Here is a 22589-nt window from a genome sequence, read left to right on the forward strand (position 1 = left end):
GTCCAGACGCCCCTTAAAAGTCACTATCGTATCTGCTTCCACTACCTCCCCCGGCAGTGAACTCCAGGCACCCACCACCCTCGATATAAAAAATTTGCCTCGTCCATCTCCTTTAAACCTTGCCCCTCGCACCTTAAAACTGCCCCCTTAATTGACTGTTCCACCCTGGGAAAAAGCTTCTGACTATCCACTCTGTCCATGCCCCTCATAATCTTGTAGACTTCTATCAAGGTTGCCCCATAACCTCCGTCGCTCCAGTGAGAACAAACCAGGTTTCTCCAACCTCTCCTCATAGCTAATGCCCTCCATACCAGGAAACTTCCTAGTAAATCTTTTTTGTACCCTCTCCAAAGCCTCCACATCCTTCTGGTAGTGTGGTGACCAGAATTGAACACTATATTCCAAGTGCGGCCTAACTAAGGTTCTATAAAGCTGCAACATGACTTGCCAATTTTTAAACTCAATGATCCGGCCAATGAAGGCAAGCATGCTGTATGCCTTCTTGACTACCTTCTCCACCTGCGTTGCCACTTTCAGTGACCTGTATACCTGTACACCCAGATCCCTCTGCCTATCTATACTCTTAAGGGTTCTGCTATTTACTGTGTATTTCTGATTTGTATTAGACTTTCCAAAATGCATTACCTCACATTTGTCCGGATTAAACTCCATCTGCCATCTCTCCGCCCAAGTCTCCAACCGATCTATATCCCGCTGTATCCTCTGATGGTCCCCATCGCTATCCGTAAATCCACCAACCTTTGTGTCATCCGCAAACTTACTAATCAAACCAGTTACATGGCAGACTGATTGGGGAGGAAATGGTCAAGTACGTTTTTCACTCTTGTTGGTTCCCTCACTACCTGCTGCAGACCTAGTCTAGCAATTATGTCCTTCAGGAGTCATGATGTGGAGATGCCAACGTTGGACTGGGGTAAGCACAGTAAGAAGTCTCACAACACCAGGACTCAGCCAGCTCTGTCTGCAGTGCTGCTACCTAAAAACTCTCGGTGAGAGGCCTTTTATGTCCCCAACCTAGGCATGTGAAGTGATCTTGTCACACTCAGTGCTTTGTTCAAGTAATGTTGAAGATGGTGGAGGTACTGAGCACTGAATTAGAGCAGTGTGCCTCTTCATCACCGTGTCTATGACCATTGCCCACCTGAGGCTATCAGAATCAATGGGAATGTGGAACATCCATTGTCAGTCAGCTGTATGGGATTCACCATGGGGAAATCCTCTGACAGTCACTGCTGCATGGACTTTCTGATTTCTTGCACTCCTTATTTTCTTCATTATTTAGTGGAAAAGATGTTACCCACTGTCTTGTAGTTGAGGTTTGTTTTATATTTTACAGCAATGAAATACTTGAAAAATAATAATTGAGAGAGCTAGTGGGGAGACTGGAATTGCTTGTACCTCAATGTTCTTTTGAAGAAAGCAACTATTTTATTAATGTAGTCACTGCTGTAAGGTCAGAGACACAGCAGCCGATACTGGAACAGCAAACGCCCACTTAACAGTGTGAGTAACCCCACACCGTTAGTTTAGGAGTGGGATCAGAGATAAATATTGGACAAAACTCTGTGCATTCTCTCCAAAAGGGATTCTCTTATCTGGACCTGGAAGGACAGACATGGACTCAGTTTCATTTGAAAGGCAATACCCCTGACAGTGTAGCTCTCCCTCAGTATTGCCCTGCTGTATCAGTCTGTGTTCAGCTTGCTGGAGGAGGAACAGAAGCATTGGACTGAGTGGGTTAGGGGTCAGTGAGGTGCTGACCTGGGGGCTGGAGGTTAGAAGTCAGTGAGATGCTGCTACTGAATAGATGGCCAAAGGTTCAGTGTGGTGCTGACAGTGAGTTACTGATGTTCTGCATTCTTTGATAATAGGTTTCCACCCAATCGAGGAGTTGGTATTCTCTGATATTAACACAAGGAGTGTCAATGTGTCCTGGCATCAGCCAACACCTGCTGCCGACATCTTTATCCTAAATTACAATCCCCAAGACATTGGAGGGATGATGCAAGTGACTTTGAATGGAACACAGACAGACATTATTCTATCCAATTTAAAGCCTGGTGTAGAATACATTGTCACTCTAGTGGCCATCCAGGGGACCATAGCTTTGGAACCAGTGGTGGGAAAGTTCATTACAGGTAGGACAATTATTATAAAAATCCCTCTCCCACATTCCTGTATCTGGAACACTCTAATCCATCTCTCACACTCATGTATCTGGAACACTCTAATTCCTCTCTCACACTCATGTATCTGGAACACTCTAATTCCTCTCTCACACTCATGTATCTGGAACACTCTAATTCCTCTCTCACACTCATGTATCTGGAACACTCTAATCCATCTCTCACACTCATGTATCTGGAACACTCTACTCTCTCTCTCTCCCCCCTGTACCTGGAACACTCTAATCCCTCTCTCACTCTCCTTTATCTGGAACACTCTAATCCCTCTCTCACTGTCCTGTACCTGGAACACTCTAATCCCTCCCTCACTCTCGTGTATGTGTTATCTTTGGTCTTGTCTGTTCATTAGTGAACCGTTCTGTTTCTCGTTCTTTGTCTTCTCCAGCCTTAGATCCACCTCTGGGCATTTCCTTTACTAACATATCCGATGATTCGGCGATGTTGATTTGGAGGAGTCCTGTGGCCAGCTTTGACCATTATCAGTTGTTGTACCAACCTGTTGCAGTCCAGGATGGTAAGTCACGTGGGTTTCAATACCATTACCATTAGGACCATTAGGAGGTGGTGTAGCACAATTTTCTCTCAATTAGTAATCCAGAGACCCATGGTAATGTTCTGGGAACCCGGGTTTGAATTCCACCATGCACTCTGGATTGTTGTAAAAACAGTAAGAAGTTTATCAACACCAGGTTAAAGTCCAACAGGTTTATTTGGTAGCAAAAGCCACAAGCATTCGGAGCCTTAAGCTCCTTCTTCAGATGAGTGGGAATTCTGTTCACAAACAGGACATATAAAGACACAAACTCAATTTACAGAATAATGGTTGGAATGCGAATACTTACAGTTAATCAAGTCTTAAAGATACAAACAATGTGAGTGGAGAGAGCATTAAGACAGGTTAAAGAGATGTGTATTGTCTCCAGACAGGACAGCCAGTGAGACTCTGCAAGTCCAGGCAAGCTGTGGGGATGACAGATAGTGTGACATGAACCCAATATCCCGGTTGAGGCCGTCCTCATGTGTGCGGAACTTGGCTATCAGTTTCTGCTCAGCGACTCTGCGCCGTCGTGCGTCATGAAGGCTGCCTTGGAGAACGCTTACCCGAATATCAGAGGCCGAATGCCCGTGACCGCTGAAGTGCTCCCCAACAGGAAGAGAACAGTCTTGCCTGGTGATTGTCGAGCGGGGTTCATTCATCCGTTGTCGCAGCATCTGCATAGTTTCCCCAATGTACCATGCCACGGGACATCCTTTCCTGCAGCGTATCAGGTAGACAACGTTGGCCGAGTTGCAAGAGTATGTACCGTGTACCTGGTGGATGGTGTTCTCATGTGAGATGATGGCATCCGTATCGATGATCCGGCACGTCTTGCAGAGGTTGCTGTGGCAGGGTTGTGTGGTGTCGTGGTCACTGTTCTCCTGAAGGCTGGGTAGTTTGCTGCGGACAATGGTCTGTTTGAGGTTGTGCGGTTGTTTGAAGGCAAGAGATGGGGGTGTGGGGATGGCCTTGGCGAGGTGTTCGTCTTCATCAATGACATGTTGAAGGCTCTGGAGGAGATGCCGTAGCTTCTCCGCTCCGGGGAAGTACTGGACGACGAAGGGTACTCTGTCCACTGTGTCCCGTGTTTGTCTTCTGAGGAGGTCGGTGCGGTTTTTCGCTGTAGCGCGTTGGAACTGTCGATCGATGAGTCGAATGCCATATCCTGTTCTTATGAGGGCAACTTTCAGCGTCTAGAGGTGTCTGTTGCAATCCTCCTCATCCGAGCAGATCCTGTGTATTCGGAGGGCTTGTCCATAGGGGATGGCTTCTTTAACGTGTTTAGGGTGGAAGCTGGAGAAGTGGAGCATCGTGTTGTAAAAACCCATCTGGTTCACTAATGTCCTTGAGGGAAGGAAATCTGACATCCTTACCTTGTCTGGCCTACATGTGTCTCCAAGCCCAGAGCAATGTGGTTGATGCTTAAATGCCCTCTGAAATGGCGACTCAGTTCGAGGGCAATTAGGGATGGGCAATAAATGCAGGCCCAGTGCTGACCAGTGGCACCCACATCCAATGAATTAAAAAAAACTTATTACCAATCTCACTGGCAATGAGCCAATCAACAACACTGTTCCTAAATCTGATGCCTTAATTTCATGGAGTGAGTTTGATGGAAAATCCCAGTGCGATCAATCTCTTACCCGAACAGCATCACTTTTTGAAGTTCAGCAGATCTTTACTCTGTATCTAACCCCGTGATGTATCTCTCCTGGGAGTATTTGATGGGGGCAGTGTCGAGGGAGCTTTACTTTCTATCTAACCTTGTGCTGTACCTGTCCTGGGAGTGTTTGATGGGACAGTATAGAACAAAGAACAAAGAAAATTGCAGCACAGGAACAGGCCCTTCGGCCCTCCAAGCCTGCACCGACCATGCTGCCTGACTTAACTAAAACCTCCGACCCTTCATGGGACCATATCCCTCCATTCCCATCCTATTCATGTATTTGTCAAAAATCACTATTGTAACTGCTTCCACTACCTCCCCGGCAGTGAGTTCCACGCACCCACCATTCTCTGTGTAAACAACCTGCCTCGTACATCTCCTTTAAACCTTGTCCCTCACACCTTAAACCTGTGCCTCAACCTGGGAAAAAGCTTCTGACTATCCATTCTGTCCATGCCCATTATAATCTTGTAGACTTCTGTCAGGTCTCCCCTCAACCTCAGTCATTCCAGTGAGAACAAACCAAGTTTCTCCAACCTCCCCTCAAAGCTAAACAAACCAAGTTTCTCCAACCTCCCCTCAAAGCTAAACAAACCAAGTTTCTCCAACCTCCCCTCAAAGCTAAACAAACCAAGTTTCTCCAACCTCTCCTCATAGCTTTTTTTAAACAGCAGGACGACAGAGCAGCAGCATTTAAAGTGAAGGAATGCGGAGTGGAGACAGTTAACAGAGAAGGAAGGCAGAACGGACACTTTTTAAACAGCAGGACGACAGAGCAGTTTTTAAAAATGTTTTGTGCGCATGTGCCTGGAGTCAGTTGGTAGTTCGAGTGAGGGTTAAAGAGGAGAACACACTATTCAGCGGGCAGCGTTGTAGCGGGCAGCGGAGTGAGCAGGTAGCAGAGTGAGAGCTGAAGGGCTTTGGCTCAACGGGCTTAGGAGGAAACGGGCGAGGGAGGGTAGGATTCTCAACTGTTACATCTCAGTTCTTTCCCTGCGGAATCTGAGGAAAAGGGGCATTATGAATGTGAAGCCAGTTTGTTGTGCTCAGTGCCGGATGTGGGAGGTTGTGGAGTCTCCGAGCCTCCCAGAGGTGCATATCTGCGCTGGGTGTATTGAGCTGCTGCTCCTCAGGGACCGAGTTAGGGAACTGGAGCTGCAGCTCGAGGACATTCGTCTGGTCAGGGAAAACGAGGAGGTGATAGATAGGAGTTATAGGCAGGTGGTCACACCGGGGCCTCAAGAAGCAGGCAAGTGGGTCACAGTCAGGAAAGGGAAAAGTCAGGTGGTAGAGAGTACCCCAGTGCCCCTTAAAAATAAGTACTCTTGTTTGAGTACTGTTGGGGTGGACAGCCCACCTGGTGGAAGCAGCAGTGGTCGTGCCTCCGGCGCGGAGTCCGGCCTTGTAGCACAGAAGGGTAAGGAAAGGAGGAGGAAGGCAGTGGTGATCAGGGACTCTACAGTGAGGGGGTCAGGCAGGTGTTTTTGTGGAGGAAGTCGAGAAACGCGGATGGTGGTTTGCCTCCCTGATACCGGGATCAGGGATGTTTCTGACCGTATCCAAGAAATCCTGAAGTGGGAGGGAGAGGAGCCAGAGGTCGTGGTGCATACTGGTACCACTGACATAGGCAGGAAAGGGGAAGGGGTTATGAAAGGAGAATATAGGAAGTTAGGTAGGGAGTTAAGAAGAAGGAATGCAAAGGAGTAATCTCGGGATTGCTGCCTGTGCCACAAGACAGTGAGGGAAGGAACAAGATAAGGTGGAGGATAAATGCGTGGCTGAGGGATTGGAGCAGAGGTCAGGGATTCAGGTTCCTGGATCATTGGGACCTCTTTAGGGGCAGGTGGGACCTGTACTAAAAGGATGGGTTTCACTTAAATCCCAGCGGGACCAATATCCTGGCGGGAAGGTTTGCTAAGGTTACTGGGGAGTGTTTAAACTAGAATGGTTGGGGGGTGGGAATCAAAATGAGGTGACTGGGAGAGAGGAGGTTAGCTTAAAAGTAAAAGGGGCTTGTCGACGGTGTCAGAGGGAGGATAGGCAGGTGACGGAGAAGGGGAGCGCTCAGACCGAAGGGTTGAGATGTGTGTATTTTAACGCAAGGAGTGTAGTGAACAAAATGGATGAGCTTAGAGCGTGGATCACTACTTGGAAGCGTGATGTGGTGGCCATTACAGAGACTTGGTTATCTCAGGGACAGGACTGGATACTACAATTGTCGGGTTTCAGATGTTTCAGGAGGGACAGGGAAGGAGGCAAAAGAGGTGGGGGAGTGGCACTGTTGATCAGGGATAGTGTCACGACTGTAGAAAAGATGGATGCCACAGAGGGATTGTCTACGGAATCTCTGTGGGTGGAGGTTCACAACAGGAAGGGGTCAATAACTTTACTGGGTGTTTTCTATAGGCCGCCCAATAGTAGCAGAGATGTGGAGGAGCAGATTGGGAAGCAGATCTTGGAGAGATGTGATAATAACAGAGTGGTCGTGATGGGAGATTTTAATTTCCCAAATATCGATTGGAATATCCCTAGGGTAAGGGGATGGGGAGGAGTTTGTTAGGTGTGTTCAGGAGGGCTTCCTGACACAGTATGTGGATAAGTCTACAAGAGGAGAGGCAGTACTTGATTTGGTATTAGGGAATGAACCTGGGCAGGTGTCAGATTTCTCAGTGGGAGAGCATTTTGGGGATAGTGATCTCCTTTACATTAGCATTGGAATGGTTCAGGGAGCTAGGTAATGTTAGAAATCTAGAAGAGTATACGACTAGTAGGAAAGAACTTAAGAGGGAAATTAGAAGAGCAAGAAGGGGTCATGAGAAGGCCTTGGCAGACAGGATAAAGGAAAACACCAAGACATTCTACAAGTATGTTAAGAGCAAGAAGATAAGATGTGAAGGAGTAGGACCTATCAAATGTGACGGTGGGAAAGTCTGTATAGAACCGGTAGAAATAGCAGAGGTACTCAATTAATACTTTGCTTCAGTATTCACAGTGGAAAGGGATCTTGGTAGTTACAGTGCAGACTTGCAGTGGACTGAGAAGATTGAGCATGTGGGCATTAGGGGAGAGGATGTGTTGGAGCTTTTGAAAAGTATCAAGTTAGGTAAATCGCAGGGACCAGATGGGATGTACCCCGGGTTACTGTGGGAGGCGAGGGAAGAGATTGCTGAGCCTCTGGTGATGATCTTTGCGTCATCAATGGAGATGGGAGGATTGGAGGATTGCGGATGTGGTTCCGTTATTCAAGAAAGGGAGAAGAGATAGCCCGGGAAATTATAGCCCAGTGAGTCTAACCTCAGTGGTTGGTCAGTTGATGGAGAAGATCCTGAGAGGCAGGATTTATGAACATCTGGAGAGGAATAGTATGATCAGAAATAGCCAGCACGGCTTTGTCCAAGGCAGATCATGCCTTATGAGCCTGATTGAATTTTTTGAAGATGTAACTAGACACATAGACGAGGGAAGAGTGGTAGATGTAGTTTATATGGATTTCAGCAAGGCATTTGATAAGGTGCCCCATGCAAGGCTTATTGAGAAAGTGAAGGGGCATGGGATACAAGGGGACATTGCCTTGTGGATTCAGAACTGGCTTGCCCACAGAAGGCAAAGAGTGTTTGTAGATGGGTCTTTTTCAGCATGGAGATCGGTCACCAGTGGAGTGCCCCAGGGATCTGTTCTGGGACCCTTGCTCTTTGTGATTTTTATAAATGACCTGGATGAGGAAGTGGAAGGATGGGTTGGCAAATTTGCTGATGACACAAAGGTTGGTGGTGTTGTGGATAGTGTAGAGGGATGTCAGCAGTTGCAACGAGACATCGATAAGATGCAAGACTGGGCGGAGAAGTGGCAGATGGACTTCAATCCAGATAAGTGTGTGGTGGTTCATTTTGGCAGGTCGAATAGGATGAAAGAATACAATATTAAGGGTAAGACGCTTGCCGGTGTGGAAGATCAGAAGGATCTTGGGGTCTGGGTTCATAGGACACTCAAAGCAGCATCGCAGGTAGAGGCTGTAATTAAGAGGGCGTATGGAATGCTGGCCTTCATCAATAGAGGAATTGAGTTTAGAAATCGGGAGATAATGCTGCAGCTGTATAGGACCCTGATCAGACCCCACCTGGAGTACTGTGCCCAGTTCTGGTCGCCTCATTACAGAAAGGATGTGGAAGCCATAGAACGGGTGCAGAGGAGATTTTCAAGGATGTTGCCTGGATTAGATGGCATTCCTTATGAGGATAGATTGAGAGAGCTAGGTCTTTTCTCCTTGGAGAAGCGAAGGATGAAAGGTGACCTGATAGAGGTGTATAAGATGTTGAGAAATATTGATAGAGTGGATTCTCAGAGGCTTTTACCCAGGGCTGGAATGGTTGCCACAAGAGGTCACAGGTTTAGGGTGCTGGGGAGTAGGTACAGAGGAGACGTTAGGGGTAAGTTTTTCACTCAGAGGGTGGTGGGTGCGTGGAATCGGCTGCCGGTAGTGGTGGTGGAGGCGGATTCGATAGGGTCTTTTAAGAGACTTTTGGATAAGTTCATGGAAGTTAGTAAGATAGAGGGTTATAGGTAAGCCTAGTAGGTAGGGACATGTCCGGCGCAACTTGTGGGCCTGTTTGTGCTGTAGCTTTTCTATGTTCTATGTTCTATAGCTAATGCTCTACATAGCAAGCAACATCCTGGTAAACCTTTTTGTACCCTCTCCAAAGCCTCCACATCCTTCTGGTAGTGTCGTGACCAGAATTGAACACTGCATTCCAAGTACGGCCTAGCGGGAGCTTTACTCTGTATCTAACCCTGTACTGTTCCTGTCCTGGGAGTGTTTGATGGCGCAGGTAGAGGGAACGTTACTCTGAATCTAACCCCATGCTGTACCTGTCCTTGGAGTGTTTGATGGGACAGTGTTGAGGAAGCTTTATGCTGTAACTAATCCTTTGCTGTACCTGTCCTGGGAGTGTTTTATGGGAAGAAGTCTCACAACACCAGTTTAAAGTCCAGCAGGTTTATTTGGTAGCACAAGCTTTCGAAGTGTTGCTCCTTCGTCTGGTCATAGAGGTTTACAGCATGGAAACAGGCCCTTCGGCCCAACTTGTCCATGCCACCCTTTTTTTTAAACCCCTAAGCTAGTCCCAATTGCCCGCATTTGGCCGATATCTCTCTATACCCATCTTACCTATGTCACTGTCTAAATGCTTTTTAAAAAACAAAATTGTACCCGCCTTTGCTACCACCTCTGGCAGCTTGTTCCAGATACTTACCACGCTCTGTGTGAAAAGATTGCCCCTCTGGACACTTTTGTATCTCTCCCCTCTCACCTTAAACCTCTGCCCTCTAGTTTTAGACTCCCCTCCCTTTGGGAAAAGATACTGACTATCTGGATGATCTTTGCCCCTCATTATTTTATAGCCCTCTATAAGATCACCCCTCAGCCTTCTATGCTCCAGAGAAAGAAGTCCCAGTCTAAGTCCCGGTAGTATCCTAGTAAATCTTTTCTGCCCTCTTTCTAGTTTAATAATATCCTTTCTATAATAGGGTGACCAGAACTGTTCTCAGTATTTCAAGTTTGGCCTTACCAATGTCTTGTACAACTTCAACAAGACATCCCAAATCCTGTATTCAATGTTCTGACCAATGAAACCAAGCATGCCGAATGCCTTTTTCACCACTCTGTCCACCTGTGACTCTACTTTCAAGGAACTATGAACCTGTACCCCTAGATCTCTTTGTTCTGTAACTCTCCCCAATGCCCTATCATTAACTGAGTAAGTCCTGCCCTGGTTCAATCTACCAAAATGCATCACCCCACATTTATATAAATTAAACCGCATCTGCCATTCGTCAGCCCACTGGACCAATTGATCAAGATCCCGTTGCAATCTGCGATGACCTTCTTCACTGTCCACTATGCCACCAATCTTGGTGTCATCTGCAATCTTACTAACCATGCTTCCTATATTCTCATCTAAATCATTAATATAAATGAAAAATAACAGTGGTCCCAGCACCGATCGCTGAGGCACACCACTGGTCACAGGTCTTCAGTTTGAAAAACAACCCTCTGCAACCACCCTCAGGCTTCTGTCGTCAAGCCAGTTTTTTTATCCATTTAGCTACTTTACCCTGGATCCCATGAGATTTAACCTTATGCAACAACCTACCATGCGGTACCTTGTCAAAGGCCTTGCTAAAGTCCATGTCGACAACATCAACTGCACTGCCCTCATCTACCTTCTTGGTACCCCTTCAAAAAACTCAATCAAATTTGTGAGACATGATTTTCCACTCACAAAGCCATGCTGACTGTCCCTAATCAGTCCTTGTGTCTCTAAATGCCTGTAGATCCTGTCTCTCAAAATACCTTCCAACAACTTACCCACCCCAGATGTAGTTCACCAGCCTGTAGTTCCCAGTCTTCTCCCTGCAGCCCTTTTTAAACAAAGGCACAACATTTACCACCCTTCAATCTTCAGGCACCTGTGACTATCGATGATTCAAATATCTTTGCTAGGGGATCTGCGATTTCCTCCGTAGTCTAGGTGAGTGAGGAGTTGTGTTCACAAACAGGGCATACATAGACACAGACTCAATTTACAAGATAATGGTTGGACTGCAAGTCTTTACAGGTAATCAAGTCTTTACAGGTACAGACAATGTGAGTGGAGAGAGGTTTAAGCACAGGTTAAAGAGCTGTCAATTGTCTCAAGCCAGGACAGTTAGTGAGATTTTGCAAACCCAGGCACACTGTGGGGTTACGGATAGTGTTTCATGAACCCAAGATCCTGGTTGAGGCCGTGCTAATGTGTGCGGAACCTAGCTAAAAGTTTTTGCTTGGCGATTCTGCATTGTTGTGTGTCGTGAAGGTGTCTGTTGTGATTCTCCTCATCTGAGCAGATCCTGTGTATACGGAATACTTGTCCATAGGGGATGGCTTCTTTAATGTGTTTTGGGTGGAACCTGGAGAAGTGGAGCATCGTGAGGTTATCCATGGGCTTGCGGTACAGTGAAGTGCTGACGTGACCGTCCTTGATGGAGATGCGTGTGCCCAAGAATGCAGCTGATTCCGGAGAGTAGTCCATGGTGAGTCTGATGGTGGGATGGAACTTGTTGATTCATGATATTGTTGTTTCAGTGATTTTTTGCCATGAGTCCAAAGGAAGAAAATGTCATTGATGTATCTAGTGTATAGCGTTGGTTGAAGGTCCTGTGCGGTGAAGAGGTCTTGTTCGAACCTGTGCATGAAGATGTTGGCATATTGAGGTGCGAATGTGGTCCCCATGGCTGTTCCGTGTGTCTGGATGAAGAACTGGTTGTTGAAAGTGAAGACATTGTGGTCCAGGATGAAGCGGATGAGTTGTAGAATTGCATCTGGAGATTGGCAGTTGTCGGCATTGAGTACTGAGGCAGTTGCAGCAATGCCGTCGTCGTGGGGGATGCTGGTGTAGAGTGCCGAGACATCCATTGTGACGAGGAGTGCTCCTGATTCAATTATTCCATGTGTGCCGAGTTTCTGTAGGAAGTCCGTCGTGTCACGACAGAAGCTGGGGGTTCTTTGGACAATGGGTTTCAGGATGCCCTCGACATAGCCGGAGAGGTTCTCGCACAGGGTCCCATTGCCTGATACGATGGGACAGCCGGGTGTGTTGGCCTTGTGTATCTTTGGGAGGCAGTAGAGATCTCCAAAACAGGGCGTACGTGGGATGAGAGCAAGGAGGGTGCTCTGAAGGTCCAGATCAAAGATCTTGATCAATCTGTTGAGTTGACGGGTGCGTTCTTTGGTCGGATCTGCGGGTAAGTGTCTGTAGTGTCCCTCGTTGTTTAGTTGTCAGTACACTTCTTTGCAGTAATCCGTTCTGTTCAGTATGACGATGGCCCCTCCTTTGTCTGCTGGTTTGATGACAATGTTGCGGTTGGTCTTGAGAGCACGGATGGCATTGCGTTGTGCTTGGGTGACGTTCGGGGCTGTCTTGTGAGTGCGGCTGATGAATCTGGCATTGACGCACCTCCTGACGGCTTGAGCATACATGTCGAGTCGAGGGCAGCGGCCTTCCGAAGGAGTCCAATTTGACTCTTTCCTCTTCGGTTGCTGCACCACGGATTTCTCTGTCGGCTGTTCCGGTTCATTGGCTGTCTCATTGTGTTCGCTGTTGGCCTCTTGGAGGTTTGTGGAAGAAGTCCCGCAGCCTCATTCGCCTGATGAATTCCTCTGTGTCTGCTGCGAGAATGATTGAGTCCATTTTGGTGGTGGGGCAAAAATTGAGCCCTCGGCTGAGAACTTCGAATTCGTTTGGTTGAAGTGTGTAGTCCAATAAGTTGACAATAGATTTCCCTGCAGTGGTGCTATTTTCTACTGTGGTACTTGGTGTGCATGTAGATAGTGTAGTTCCGTTGTCTCATCTGCTTGGCAGTGTTTCGCAGCTGGTCTGCATCCTGAGCGCAAGTTGAGAATGTGGACTCTATCTTTGGTTTCCAGGTTGTGGCGTCTGCATGGCATCAGCATCCCCCACAACAACAGCATTGCTGCAACTGCCTCAGTACAGCATCCCCCACGATGACGGTATTGCTGCAACTGCCTCAATACTCAATGCCAACAACTGCCAATCTCCAGATGCAAATCTACATCTCATCCGCTTCATCCTGGACCACAATGTCTTCACCTTCAACAACCAAGTTCTTCATCCAGACACATGGAACAGCCATGGGGACCAAATTCGCACCTCACTATGCCAACATCTTCATGCACAGGTTCGAACAAGACTTCTTCACCGCACAGGACCTTCAACCGATGCTATACACTTGATACATCGATGACATTTTCTTCCTTTGGACTCATGGTGAACAATCACTGAAACAACTATATGATGACATCAACAAGTTCCATCCCACCACCAAACTCACCTGGACTACTCTCCGGAATCGGTTTCATTCTTGGACACACGCATCTCCATCAAGGACGGTCACGTCAGCACTTCACTGTACCGCAAGCCCATGGATAACCTCACGATGCTCCACTTCTCCAGCTTCCACCCTAAACACGTTAAAGAAGCCATCCCCTACGGACAAGCCCTCCGAATACACAGGATCTGCTCGGATGAGGAAGATCGCAACTGACACCTACAGACACTGAAAGTCGCCCTCATAAGAACAGGGTATAGTGCTCGACTCATCGATCAACAGTTCCAACATGCCACAGTGAAAAACGCACCGACCTTCTCAGAAGACAAACACGGGACACGGTGGACATCCAGTACTTTCCCGGAGTGGAGAAGCTACACTTCGTCATCCAGTACTTTCCCGGAGTGGAGAAGCTACGACACCTTCTCCGGAGCCTTGAACATGTCATCGATGAAGACGACCATCTCGCCAAGGCCATCCCCACATGCCCACTTCTTGCCTTCAAACAAGCACACAACCTCCGCAGCAAACTACCCAGCTTTCCGGAGAACAGTGACCACGATACCACACAACCCTGCCACAGCAACTTCTGCAAGGTGCACCGGATCATCGACACGGATGCCATCATCTCACGTGAGAACACCACCCACCAGGTACAGGGTACATACTTTTGCGGCTCGGCCAACGTTGCCTACCTGATACACTGCAGGAAAAGATGTCCCAAGGCATGGTACATTGGCGAGACCATGCAGATGCTACGACATTGGATGAATGAACACCGCTTGACAAGCACCAGGCAGGAGTGTCCTCTTCCTGTCGGGGAACACTTCGGCAGTCACGGGCATTAGCCTTTGATCTTTGGGTAAGCGTTCTCCAAGGCGGCCCTCACGACACACGACAACGCAGAATCGCCGAGCAAAAACTGATAGCCAAGTTTCGCACACATGAGGATGGCCTCAACCGGGATCTTGGGTTCATGTCACACTATCTGTAACCCCCAAGACTTGCCTGGGCTTGCAAAATCTCACTAACTGTCCTGGCTTAAGGCAATTCACAGCTCTTTAACCTGTGCTTAACCCTCTCTCCACTCACATTGTTTGGACCTGTAAAGTCTTGATTACCTGTAAAGACTCGCATTCCAACCATTATCTTGTAAATTGAGTCTGTGTCTATGTATGCCTTGTTTGTGAACACAACTCTTCACTCACCAGAAGAAGGAGCAACACTCTGAAAGCTTGTACTACCAAATAAATCTGTTGGACTTTAACCTGGTGTTGTGAGACTTCTTACTGTGCTTACCCCAGTCCAACGCCGGCATCTCCACATCGTGTTTTATGGGGACTGTGTAGAGGGAGCTTTACTCTATATCTAACCCCGTGCTGTAACTGTCCTGGGAGTGTTTGATGGGAACAGAGATTCAGCGCAGAAAAAGGTCCTTTGGCCCATTGTGTCTGGCCAGCCATCAAGCACCTATCTGTTCTAATCCCATTTTCCAGCACTTGGTCCATAGCCTTGTATGCTATGGAATTTCAAGTGCTCATCAAAGGTTTCTGAAAAGTTATGAATGTTCCCACCTCTTTAAGGGGGATATGCGGGGGAAGTTTTATATGCAGAGAGTGGTGGGTGCCTGGAACGCGCTGCCAGAAGAGGAGATGGAAACAGTCACATTAGAAACATTTAAAATGCATCTGCATGGGTACATGAATAGGGAGGAAATAGAGGGATACAGTGCGAGTAAGGGCAGAAGGTTTTTTTTAGTTTAGTTAGGGCATCATGATTGGCACAGACTTGGAGGGTTGAAGGGCCTGTTCCTGTGCTGTACTTTTCTTTGTTCTTTGTACCACCCTTTCATGCAGAGAATTTCAGATCTTCACTGCCTTCTGGGTGAAAAATGTTTCTTCAAATCCCCTCTAAATCACTGGCTCCCTGGTTATTGACTATTTGAGTCAATGCTATTTGAGTTGTGCATCACCATGTTGAGTGTACACAATTTTGGGAGTATATGTTATGTTTGGTGTGTACACTGTTTTGGGCATGCATAAAATGTGAAATTTATATAAATTTTGTTGGGTGCATTTGTACTATAGGAGGTGTACAAACTGGCATTTTCCTATAAGGGATTTACATGCACAGGTTGTTGATTTGCACACTCTGTGGATTGTTTGCGCATACATTGTGGAGCTTCACATTATTTATGTGAATGCTGAACTTTACAAAAATGTTATGTTTTGACGTATACCTTCATTGGTATTATTTATTATCTGTATCTATATTTATTCTACAGCATGCTTGCCTTCATTGGTGGGAACATTGAATATGAAAATTGGCAGATCATGCTGCAACTGTACAGAACCTTAGTTAGGCCTCATTTAGAATATTGTCTACAATTCTGGTCGCCAGAAGGATGTGGATGCTTTGGAGAGGGTACAGAAGAGGTTTAACAGGATGTTGCCTGGTCTGGAGGGTATTAGCTATGAGGAGAGGTTGGATAAACTCGGTTTGTTCTCACCGGAACCGACGGAGGCTGAGGGGCGACTTCGTAGAGGTTTACAAGATTATGAATGGCATGGACAGAGTGGATAGTCAGATGCTCTTTCCTAGAGTAGAACAGTCAAGTACTGGGGGGGCATAGGTTTAAGGTGAGTGAGGAAAAGTTTAGAGGAGATGTGCGAAGCAACTTTTTTTGCACAGTGGGTGGTGAATGTCTGGAATGCGTTGCCTGGGGAGGTGGTGGGAGGAAGTACGATAGTGGCATTTAAGGAGCAACTAGATGAATACATGAACAGGATGGGAATGTAAGGATACGGACTCCGCAAGTACATACGGTTTTAGTTTAGTCAGGCATCATGATGGCGCAGGCTTGGTGCGCCAAAGGGCCTGCTCCTGTGCTGTGCTGTTCTTTGTTCTTTGTTAATTTTATATTGAAGGCATGTCAGGTGAGGACAGCCAAGTGGAATGTTTTGCTGGTCACACATGGGGAATCCTGGATGCTGCCAGTGTCCCAGTGACCACATTTGCAGGAAGTGCTCCCAGCTGCAGGATTTTGGCGCTTGAGCAGCGGCTGGAGACACTGTGGTTCATCCATGAAGCTGAGTTATGTGGATAGCTTGTTTAAAGAGGTGGGTCACATCACAGCTCATCGGACTAGAGGAAAGGAGGGGATGGGTGACCACCAGATAGCCCAGAAAGAACAGGCAGAGAGTGCAAGAATCAATAATGGGACACTTATTGTTTGTTATATACATACACAATCATAGAACATAGAACATAGAACATAGAACATTACAGCGCAGAACAGGCCCTTCGGCCCACGATGTTGCACGGACCAGTTAAAAAAAAAAAACTGTGACCCTCCAACCTAAACCAATTTCTTTTCGTCCATGAACCTATCTACGGATCTCTTAAACGCCCCCAAACTAGGCGCATTTACTACTGATGCTGGCAGGGCATTCCAATCCCTCACCACCCTCTGGGTAAAGAACCTACCCCTGACATCGGTTCTATAACTACCCCCCCTCAATTTAAAGCCATGCCCCCTCGTGCTGGATTTCTCCATCAGAGGAAAAAGGCTATCACTATCCACCCTATCTAAACCTCTAATCATCTTATATGTTTCAATAAGATCCCCTCTTAGCCGCCGAGATGATAATGTGGGGGAAATGATAAGCAAGTTAGCAGATGACACCAAGATTGATAGGGTGGTTCACAGTGAAGAAAAAGGTCATAGATTACAGGAAGATATCAAAGAACAAAGAACAGTACAGCACAGGAAACAGGCCCTTCGGCCCTCCAAGCCTGTGCCGCTCCTTGGTCCAACTCGACCAATCGTTTGTATCCCTCCATTCCCAGGCTGCTCATGTGACTATCCAGGTAAGTCTTAAACAATGTCAGCGTGCCTGCCTCCACCACCCTAATTGGCAGCGCATTCCAGGCCCCCACCACCCTTTGTGTAAAACAAATCCCTCTGATATCTGAGTTATACTTCGCCCCTCTCACCTTGAGCCCGTGACCCCTCATGATCGTCACCTCCGACCTGGGAAAAAGCTTCCCACTGTTCACCCTATCTATACCCTTCATAATCTTGTACACCTCTATTAGATCTCCCCTCATTCTCCGTCTTTCCAGGGAGAACAACCCCAGTTTACCCAATCTCTCCTCATAGCTAAGACCCTCCATACCAGGCAACATCCTGGTAAACCTTCTCTGCACTCTCTCTAACGCCTCCACGTCCTTCTGGTAGTGCGGCGACCAGAACTGGACGCAGTACTCCAAATGTGGCCTAACCAGCGTTCTATACAGCTGCATCATCAGACTCCAGCTTTTCTACTCTATACCCCGTCCTATAAAGGCAAGCATACCATATGCCTTCTTCACCACCTTCTCCACCTGTGTTGCCACCTTCAAAGATTTGTGGACTTGCATACCTAGGTCCCTCTGTGTTTCTATACTCCTGATGACTCTGCCATTTATTGTATAACTCCTCCCTACATTATTTCTTCCAAAATGCATCACTTCGCATTTATCCGGATTAAACTCCATCTGCCACCTCTCCGCCCAATTTTCCAGCCTATCTATATCCTGCTGTATTGCCCGACAATGCTCTTCGCTATCCGCAAGTCCAGCCATCTTCGTGTCATCCGCAAACTTGCTGATTACACCAGTTACACCTTCTTCCAAATCATTTATATATATCACAAATAGCAGAGGTCCCAGTACAGAGCCCTGCGGAACACCACTGGTCACAGACCTCCAGCCGGGAAAAGACCCTTCGACCACTACCCTCTGTCTCCTATGGCCAAGCCAGTTCTCCATCCATCTAGCCACTTCTCCTTGTATCCCATGAGCCTTAACCTTCTTAACCAACCTGCCATGTGGGACTTTGTCAAATGCCTTACTGAAATCCATATTGACGACATCCACGGCCTTTCCTTCATCTACTGTTTTTGTCACTTCCTCAAAAAACTCCACCAAATTTGTAAGGCACGACCTCCCTCTTACAAAACCATGCTATCTGTCACTAATGAGATTGTTCCGTTCTAAATGCACATACGTCCTGTCTCTAAGAATCCTCTCCAACAACTTCCTTACCACGGACGTCAAGCTCACCGGCCTATAATTTCCTGGGTTATCCCTGCTACCCTTCTTAAACAACGGGACCACATTCGCTATCCTCCAATCCTCAGGGACCTCACCCGTGTCCAAAGAAGCGATAAAGATTTCCGTCAGAGGCCCAGCAATTTCATCTCTCGTCTCCCTGAGCAGTCGAGGATAGATGCCCTCAGGCCCTGGGGCTTTGTCAGTTTTAATGTTCCCTAAAAAACCTAACACTTCCTCTCTTGTAATGGAGATTTTCTCTAACGGGTCAACACCTCCCTCCAAAACGCTCCCGGTTAACACGCCCCTCTCCTTCGTGAATACCGATGCAAAGTATTCATTTAGGATCTCCCCTATTCCCTTGGGTTCTAAGCATAATTCCCCTCCTTTGTCCCTGAGAGGTCCGATTTTCTCCCTGACAACTCTTTTGTTACTAACGTATGAATAGAATGCCTTAGGATTCTCCTTAATCCTGCCTGCCAAGAACATCTCGTGACCTCTTTTTGCCCTTCTAACTCCCCGTTTGAGTTCTTTCCTACTCTCTCTGTATTCCTCCAGAGCTCCATCTGTTTTCTGGTGCCTGGACTTAACGCACGCCTCCCTTTTCATTTTAATCAGATCCTCAATTTCCCTGGTTATCCACGGCTCTCGAATCCTACCTTTCCTATCTTTCCTTTTTACAGGCACATGCCTATCCTGCAGCCTTATCAATAGTTCCTTAAAAGACTCCCACATGCCAGACGCGGACTTACCCTCAAACATCCTCTCCCAATCAACATCCAACGATTCCTGCCTAATCCGGCTATAGTTAGCCTTCCCCCAATTTAGCACCCTGCCCGTAGGACAGCACTCATCCTTGTCCATTACTATCCTAAAGTTAACAGAGTTGTGGTCACTATTTGCCACATGTTCCCCTACCGAAACTTTGACGACCTGACCGGGCTCATTTCCCAGAACGAGGTCCAGTATAGCCCCCTCTCTAGTCGGGCTATCTACATATTGTTCCAAAGAACCTTCCAGTACGCATTTTACAAATTCCTCCCCGTCCGGACCCCCAGCTCTAAGCACTTTCCAGTCTGTGCCAGGGAAATTAAAGTCCCCCACTACAACAACCCTATTTTTTCTGCACCTATCCAGAATCTCCTGACATATCCTTTCCTCCACTTCCCATGGGCTGTTGGGTGGTCTGTAGTACACCCCCAGCATAGTGACTGCACCCTTCCTGTTTCTGAGTTCCACCCACAGCGACTCAGTACATGACCCCTCTAAGTTGTCTACCCTCTGCACCGCGGTAATATGCTCCTTAACTAATATCGCTACTCCCCCACCTTTTTTAGCCCCTCCTCTGTCTCGCCTAAAACACTTATACCCCGGAATATTCAGCTGCCAGTCCTGTCCTTCTTTTAACCAAGTTTCCGTCACCGCAACCACATCCAAATTCCGCATAAGCATTAAGGCCCTAAGTTCGTCTGTTTTACCCGTTATCGATGGATTGATCAGATGGGCAGATGGTATTTAACCCTGATAAGTGCAAGGTTACGCACTTTGGAAGCAGTATATCATAGAATCATATCATAGAATCCTACAGTGCAGAAGGAGGCCATTCGGCCCATTGAGTCTGCACCGACCACAATCCCACCCAGGCCCTATCCCCATAACCCCATGCATTTAGCCTAGCTAAACCCCCGACACTAAGGGGCAATTTAGCATGGCCAATCCACCTAACCCACACATCTTTGGACTGTGGGAGAAAACCAGAGCACCTGGAGGAAACCCACGTCGACACGGGGAGAACATACAGACTCCACACACACAGTGACCCAAGCCGGGAATTGAACCCTAGTCCCTGGTGCTATGCGGCAGCAGTGCTAACCACTGTGCCATTGTGCTGCCCATAACAGGACAATGAAGTATTTAATGAATGGCAGGACACTAGAAAGCTCAGAACAGCTGGATCTTGGGGTAATTATTCACAGATCCCATATGGTGGCAGAGCAGGTGAATAAGGTAGTTAAGAAGGCACATGGATGCTTGCTTTTATCAGTCATGGCATCGCGTAAAAGTGATGTGGAGATGCCGGCGTTGGACTGGGGTAAGCACAGTAAGAAGTCTCACAACACCAGGTTAAAGTCCAACAGGTTTATTTGGTAGCAAATACCATAAGCTTTCGGAGCACAGCTCCTTCGTCAGATGGAGTGGATATCTGTTCTCCAACAGTGCACAGACACAGAAATCAAGTTACAGAATACTAATTAGAATGCAAATCTCTACAGCCAGCCAGGTCTTAAAGGTACAGACAATCTGGGTGGAGGGAGCATTCAACACAGGTTAAAGAGATGTGTATTGTCTCCAGACAGAACAGCGTTCTCCAAGGCGGCCTTCACGACACACGACAGCGCAGAGTCGCTGAGCAGAAACTGATAGCCAAGTTCCGCACACATGAGGACGGCCTACACCGGGATGTTGGATTTATGTCACATTATCAGTAACCCCCACAGCTTTCCCCCTGATCTTGCAGAATCTCACTAGCTGTTCTGTCGAGACAATACACATCTCTTTAACCTGTGTTGAATGCTCCCTCCACCCAGATTGTCTGTACCTTTAAGACCTGGCTGGCTGTAGAGATTTGCTCAGTGTTCCTCTGGGAGCGGACCTGCGGGGTGGAGACTGTGAGCGGTGAGAGAGAGAGCGCGGACTGTGAGTAAATTCTGGGTTTTTTTTTTTGTCTAATTTTCGGGAGGTTTTTTGTAATTAACGGAAACCGGAAGGCCGCATCGCGAAGCCTGCCGGTAGCTGTAGTTTTTTTTTCTCTCGGGCCCCTAGCCCTATAAATTGGTGCAGAGGAGATACCCGATCCTCTACACTGGTAGAGGATCCCACCCTTCCATCCTCCTCTAACCTAATTATAAGTGTGGGGAAGTTTTTTGTTTTCTTTTTTTCTTGCTGGTAATGGCTTCAGGGATGGCAGTTCAGGCAGTATGCTGCATCTCCTGTGGGATGTATGTGGTGAGGAAATCCAGTAGTGTTTCAGGAGATTTTAGTTGTAAGAAGTGCATTAGATTGCAGCTTCTGGAGGAGTGTGTAAAGGAGCTGGAGGGGGAGTTAGAGGAACTCCGCATAATTCGGGAGGCGGAGGTGGAAGTTGATAGGAGTTATAGAGAAATAGTAACTCCTAGAAATGAGGCTTGGGTCAATGCCAGGAGGAGGGGTAAGAAGCAATCGGGAAGACAATCCCCTGGGGCGGATCCCCTCCATAATAGGTTTTCGGTGCTGGAGGCTACAGTTGAGGAGGAATCAACTGAGCATAGAGAGCAGATCTCTGGGGGTGAGCCGAGTGAGAAAGCTCAGGTGGTTAGGGGCTGTAAAAGACTGGGCCTTGTGATTGGGGACTCCACAATTAAGGGGACAGATAGGAGGGTCGGAACTAAAGGTAGGGACTCAGGGTTGGTGTGTTGCCTACCAGGGGCTGGGGTCCGGGATGTGTCTGACAGGGTATTCAGGACTCTTGGGGGGGAGGGAGATAAACCACAAGTTATTGTACATGTGGGGACACACGACATAGGGAGGATAGGGGAAGGGGATATTAGGCAGGGATTTATGGAGTTGGGGTGGAAACTAAAGGCCAAGACTGACAGAGTGGTTATCTCTGGACTCTTGCCTGTACCACGGGATAGTTTAGAGAGGAATAGGGAGAGGGAAGGTTTGAATTCATGGCTGAGGGGATGGTGCAGGAGGGAGGGGTTCAGGTACTTAAGCAATTGGGGCTCGTACTGGGGAAGGTGTGACCTCTATGAGAAGGATGGTCTACACCTTAATCAGAAGGGGACCAATATCCTGGGGGGTAAATTTGCTAAGGCCATGCAGGGAGGTTTAAACTGATTCGGGGGGGGGGAGGGATCCTGAGTAGTGGGGCTGAAAGTGAGGGATGCATGGATGGGGACTGCAATGCACGGCATTGCAGAGGTGGGGTGGAGCAGGGTTTGAAATGTGTATACTTCAATGCCAGGAGTATTCGCAATAAAGTGAGTGAACTTGCAGCGTGGATCAGTACCTGGGACTTCGATGTTGTGGCTATTTCAGAGACATGGATAGAGCAGGGGCAGGAATGGATGCTGCAGGTCCCGGGGTTCAAATGTTTTAGTCGAAGTAGGGAAGGAGGTAGAAGAGGGGGAGGGGTAGCATTATTGGTCAGAGATTGTAT

At 47.5% G+C, this 22589-nt stretch overlaps 1 protein-coding gene across 1 annotated transcript in view; it reads left to right on the top strand.

Annotated features, from left to right (window-relative positions):
- Positions 1–22589, top strand: part of tnr (tenascin R (restrictin, janusin)) — a 383262-nt gene that overhangs the window by 184317 nt on the left and 176356 nt on the right. Inside the window, exons 10-11 of the mRNA XM_078219166.1 lie at positions 1893–2159; positions 2593–2721. Of these exons, the coding sequence (XP_078075292.1) occupies positions 1893–2159; positions 2593–2721 (396 nt within the window). The remainder of the gene's footprint in view (positions 1–1892; positions 2160–2592; positions 2722–22589) is intronic.

Source organism: Mustelus asterias, chromosome 8, assembly GCF_964213995.1.
Source record: "Mustelus asterias chromosome 8, sMusAst1.hap1.1, whole genome shotgun sequence".
NCBI classification, from domain to species: Eukaryota; Metazoa; Chordata; class Chondrichthyes; order Carcharhiniformes; family Triakidae; genus Mustelus; species Mustelus asterias.